The sequence below is a fragment of the Vombatus ursinus genome, unplaced genomic scaffold (genome assembly GCF_900497805.2).
Source record: "Vombatus ursinus unplaced genomic scaffold, bare-nosed wombat genome assembly UNPS02014893.1, whole genome shotgun sequence".
NCBI classification, from domain to species: Eukaryota; Metazoa; Chordata; class Mammalia; order Diprotodontia; family Vombatidae; genus Vombatus; species Vombatus ursinus.
In genome coordinates, this window is record NW_020954671.1 from 2,539,537 (window position 1) to 2,545,536 (window position 6,000).

General features: G+C 44.5%; 1 protein-coding gene across 1 annotated transcript in view; it reads right to left on the reverse strand.

Moving 5' to 3' along the window:
• The window catches only part of SLC35F4 (solute carrier family 35 member F4), a 274,043-nt gene extending 270,189 nt beyond the window's left edge, over positions 1 to 3,854 (reverse strand). The window contains exon 1 of the mRNA XM_027842885.1: positions 3,752 to 3,854. Coding sequence (XP_027698686.1) covers positions 3,752 to 3,854 — 103 coding nt within the window. The remainder of the gene's footprint in view (positions 1 to 3,751) is intronic.
• Positions 3,855 to 6,000: the final 2,146 nt, after the last annotated feature.

Genomic DNA, 6,000 nt, shown 5'->3' on the forward strand with positions numbered 1-6,000 from the left:
GGATATATTGAGAAACATAGATATGTAAAAATAAAGGATATCAATTAAATTTTATTTTAAAATAATTCCATTTCAGCCAAGACAGGATTAAATCAAGGAGAATGACCCAGAGGTTAACAGAGGGGACTCTCATAACCTACAATTCTATAGAATGTTTTCCCAGTGCCAACCTAGCAAAAGAAATCATTTCCTTCTTAGGCTTCTTTCTGATGCATCAGCAATTGTGACAGCAAAGGGCATTAAAGGGTAGCAAGAAGATCCTCCTCCAACATATTCATTGACCATGTACATGGTATAAAGCATTTGATTCAAAAGAGCTAAATGCCACCTTCAAGGTCTTCCTCCAACAATGTTAAGAACGAATAAAACTTCTTGACAGATGCAAGGACAGGGATACCTTTGTTCAGTGATCATCTGGTCTTCAATATGAAATGAGGCATATCAAGGAGACATATTCTTCTCAAGAATATTCACCAATGCCATGTTGTTCATTTGTGTCTGACTCTTCATGACTCCATTTGGGGTTTTCTTGGCTAAGATACTGGAGTGGTTTGCCATTCCTTCTCCAGTTCATTTTACAGATGAGAAAACTAAGGCAAATACGGTTAAGTGACTTGCCCAGGGTCACACAGCTAATCAGTGTCTGAGGCTGGATTTGAACTCAGAAAGATGAGTCTTCCTGACTCCAGGCCCAGCACCCTATCAACTGCACCACTTAGCTACCCAAGGCCATTGTAGGATGTCCTATATATAGGTGTTGAGGTCTTTCAGATGCTCTTGTGTATGTATCGAATTGTTGTATCAGTCTTTAGAATACAGCAATGATCCAAAGCCACTCAGAGTGTCAGATTAACAATCCACACACACAAAAAAAAGATAAATAAAAGTGATAAAGACTGCATCCTGCCTTGATTATAATCTGTCCATTGTTAGTCCAACAAAATGCATGTTATGGACAGACACAAGGAGAAATTATCTGATCCTAGAATTGGAGAGTGGATTGTATTGAATTTGGGAGATGGTGCAGTGCTCTCAATGAGAGAGGCAGCAAGAGGCAGTGGATAAGTACTGCACTTGGAAGTCAGAGGGCACAGGTCTGAATCTTGTCTCTGTGATTTGCTTCCTATGTGACCCTAGTCAAGTCAGTTAACCTTTCTGGGTCTCTGTTCCCTCATCTGTAAAATGAGAAAGTTAGATTAGATGACAGCTAAGGTTCCTTGTAGTTCAAAGTTTATGATTCTGAGATCACTTGCTAGGTACTTGTTCATTTCCCTAGAACTAAGCCTCCATCCACTTCCAAAAGGTAATCTATTCCAGATCTGAGACCATCCCACAGTTTAAGACTCAATAGAACTAGTCACAAGATGAAAATGTCACATTACTTTCAAATATGATGTACAATGCATTACTGTTGTTCACCTTCATGCCTAGGCTTCCAAAATCTGTTCCTCAATTCCTGGTAACAGCTGAATCAATTGGCCTGAATCAATTGCACTGGTTTGATTCAATTTGTTTGTTTACTAGTAGAATCCCGCATTAAAGACAGGATTATTTCATGGTATTCAACTGTCTGGCCCTTCTCCAACTCTCTCCTCCCTCAGCCTCTCACTGAGTTCAAAGGCAACCTTCTCTCCACCTCTGTAGACATGCAAAGAACTAAGGGTGGGCTACATTTCTGTTACTTCTTAGTAATAGTTAATTCTAACTATCCTTTGGGGCATCACTCTCTAGTCTATACAAATTCTGTATCTTTTAAGTTAGTTTAAAATGCCCATCAACAATAACCAATCTAAATGTATTTTTTCATTTCCCTTTCCTTTCATTTTTTAGTTCAACTAATGCAGTTTCCTTGATTCCTCATTTTTGGTATCAAGATGCAAATCTAATCTGTACAGATAATGGGAAAAGTCACAAAGTTTCCTATTAAATGTCCTAATTCAAAAGTCACTGTCCCCACATTATCTTCTGTTTTTCATTAGAAAAAAACACTGTTGTTAAACAAAATAAGTATCCCTAAGAACCAAAGAGGGCACAGAAACTATCAGGCTCTCTAAATTACTAAAATCCCACAGTATCTAATTAAAATTTCCAAGAAATAAATGCATACAATTTATACAAAGTATGCTAGTGACAACTCCAGTTTCTAGGGTTAAAAAGAAACCCTTTTCCAGAAGCAAACACAGACATTCAAAAGTTTCCTCAAGCTCTAACACAAAGACTTTCCAACAGCCTTGCATAGTGTGTTATTTTCTTTCCAGAAAATTCTAACACTATATAATTACTTCTGCATGGAAAATGAATAATCTAAGCCTTAAATGTGAAAAAGCTAGTACTCGGGAATGGTCCAACTCAAAAGGCTTTCCTGAAACAAAATAAAAGATCATCCTGGAAAATACCAGTGCAATGACAGTCCTGGAGCAAGGCTCTTGAAGAATAATTACTGTGGAAGAAAGGAAGGGATGGGGGGAGGGAACTTCTGTGGAAAACCTTTTTTCTCTCATTTGTGGAATCGTTGTGATATCTTCCATTTTAGAGGACCTCTCACTTATTCCCCCCAAAATAAATGTGAAGGAAAGCATTACTCAGAATTGAATGCAGGAGCTCAAAATCTTCCAATTAAAAACATCCAAAATATCAAATGGGCTTCCTTTAGGCTGCCAGAGAGCAATGATGAGATATTGAAAAACCAAAATCCGCTTTCTTGTTATTGAATCTGCTGTGACTCCCTCAGTTCAGGGGGAAAGGCCCTTCAATGTTTGCCAGAACTAATCACAACATGGACCTTTGGACACCTCCCTGGGCTGGGAGAATACCTTTGCAGAAGATCACTGTTGGGCATCAAAGGTGCCCCGCCGCTCCAGAAATGCGATAGCATCAGAGCTCTACGTGATTTCACTCAACGGAAAGGAAGACGAGAACTGGACAGCTTCTTCTGTTCAGTCCTTGTAACGCATTCGGGGGTTTGGAGCAGATAAAGCATGGCTCTTTCTGTGCTGATCCCAAGGGGTTGCTTTTTCTACCCAGAATTATCACAGTACAAAAGGCGTTAAAACAGGAGTAACTCTGCGCAAGAAAGAGGTTAAAAGATCGAACCTTCCTCTAACCCCGAGCCTTTAAGTGAACAAACAGTCGCATGTGCGGGGCTGTAAGGATTCTTCATATCAGCACACAAGGGGAAAAAAAAAAAACCACGTTTGGTTCAAGCTCTGACCTCGACCCTCTCTTGATCCCCCCCTCTTCCAACCCCCTTCAACTTAGTTCCCTAATGCCTGTCTGAAGGGAACAGCCATGTTAGAAGACTCTGTTGACGGCCAAAGAGTGATCAGGGTGCTCCTGCCCCCTCGGGAGCGCTAGCCAGGGTCTTCGCGGACAGCTCCGCTGTCCATCCTCCCTTCACCCCACTGCACCTCCGCCCCCGAAGACTGCGACCGTTTCCTAACTATTTCTTACAAACGGTTCCTGCTCCACTCTCTCCTGGCTTAGCACCGGGGCCACTGAAAGATACTTTGTGCCCGAAGTGGCCTGGATGACTCGAACCTCGTAGGGACTGCACCCCGGATGCCCACCGGTCTGTCTCGCCTGCAGGTGCCAGCGGCAGCAGCAGGTCGCCCAGGTAGTCCCCACCCCACCCCCAAGCCAGTCTCGCAACCTTCGCCGTCTCACCGAAATACTGCCTCCAGCCAACCCCGCCACCACCAACATCTCCACCACCACTGCCACCACAACCCCACCGCGCTCAGGGGGATCTTACTTTTTTGGCTGGAATATCCCGGATAATAGCCATAATAGCCCGTGATCCGTAAGATCCTGTCCTCGATGGTGGCCACCCCGTTGGGAGTTGCCTTGACATCCATAGAGAACTCCAGGCACTTGCACCCGGGAGGTGCTGGACGGGAAAGTGAGAGCAGAGCCCGGAGGCTGGGCGCGAGGATCTGGAGGTGATGCAGGTGCCGCTGCCGCCGCCGCCGCCGCCGCCGATGCTGCAGCTGGTGCTTGGGCTCTGACTCCACCGCCCCGTGCAGGACAGGATCAGCATCACAGCAAAAGCAGCAGCAGCAGCAGCAACAGCAGCCCCCACCTTCTCCGGCCTCTGTCAGCCAGTCAGGCTTCCCCACCAAGCCACAGGGCTCTCTCCTCTTTCCAAACAGCGCTCCCTCCCTCTACCCTCACCTCGTTTCCCACTCCAACTCCTCCTTTAACCTCCTCCTCTGATCCTCCGACGACGACGACTTCAGCGGCAGAGTCAACAAGGGAGAGATGAGGGAAGAGGAGGAGGGTGGTGGGGAGGAGTGTGTTTTTGTGTACCTATGCACATACCTGGACAGAGGCATTAATTATTAACCCATTCGTCTTCTTTGTTCTCCATCTTCAACTGCTAGCAGCTTTGGGCTTGTCTCCTTTCCCACAGGCGAGACCTCCAATCCAAAATGATTGCTGGGACTGGAGGGAAACTGAGGATAAAGCGGGCAGATTAGAGGAGGTGAGAGAACTGGATGTGAAAACCCCAGTTCAGCCGATTTTGTGGAACCTCGGAGCTATTTATGTAAAGTGAAGTTCTGGTAGATACCACCTCTAGTATTTCCACTAGCTTAAAATAATGCTGTATCTCTAATTTTCCCACGATTTTCCACCCTGAAAAAGAGCTCCACACGCGATGATCAGTTCTCACAGCTTCCCCAAGAGGTGGATATCCTGTTTAAGAATATCCAATGTCATGCACTAGTAGTAGTATTATTAATAGAAACTGAGAGAAAATGAGTCACAGAAATGGGAAATGGCTTACCTTAGGACACAAAATTTTCTATTTAAAAAAGTCTCCAGTTCCTGCCCCTCCATTACTGGACCCCTACTTCCTCCCTAAGAGTCTTTAGTGACTTTGATATCAGCTGTTATTTTGTCCTCGGTGCTCCCTTGACAGCGGCTTCTCTGAGAGAAAATTCAAAACAGTTTGGGGGGGGGGGCGCGGCGGGGAGAGGAACAGAGCTTGTACAACTCCTCATCGCGACTATTGCAAAAATCAAGGATCTCTAGAAAAGGTTCGTGGTGTGAACCATCTTTGGTGCAGGCCACGCGTTCGCTGGTGATACTTGAGGTGCGGCAGTTGGAATAACAGCCCACACTTGGCTTGTGCCCACCTTTCATAAGCTTACAATGTCACTTGACCAACGGGGAATTTTTCCCACCAGGTGGCGACAAACCTGAGCCACCAGTTTAGTGATATGGTCAAGGGCCCTTCGAACCTCTGGGCAAAAGGTTTGCAATGGCAATGGCAAAGCCCCATCAAACGACCCAATTCCAAAGAAATGGGCAAATAAAAACCCTTGCTGGTGTGGTTCTGAATGAATCTAGGGTATGATATGAAATATGATTCAGGATTATTAAAATATGGCAATTTCTGTGGCTTACTTTGGCTCTACAAGTGAAAATGCCCTCTAGCTACCAGTCATAAGATTTCCCTGCACCAATAAGATTCAGGAGGGAAAAGAATAACATTTGATGCAGCCATATTTTTATTAAACACAGTAAAATTTCATAGAAACTGATATGCACTCCTTTTTGCTGACCACTTCCTCCAAACCTAAACATTCTTCCCCTGAAGCTTCCCATCTTAACAAGATTGAGGAAGCATCAGGAGAAGGAGTTACATGTCTGGGATGTCTGAGTTTAAACAGAAAGACAAGGGTGGTACAAGGAGAACAGTTCATCTCCACTCCTCACGATAAGAGGTAATCTCCAGTGCTCTGGAATTTGCTTTGACGGCAAAGCCCACTGCATTCTTGGCCATCAGTTTGCTTCTCAGTTAGATGTCCATATCCCATCTTTCCTACATGTCGCTCTTAATCCCATATAAAAGCTCAAGCTTCTACCTATAATCCAAGAACTTTAATTCCAAATGCCCTTTGTCATTCATTCCCGTGGAAGGCTTAAAGATTCAGTTTTCCCTATAGGATCCCCTTCTTTCTCTCAGCACTCAACCCATAACTAAATGGAAGACTGGAA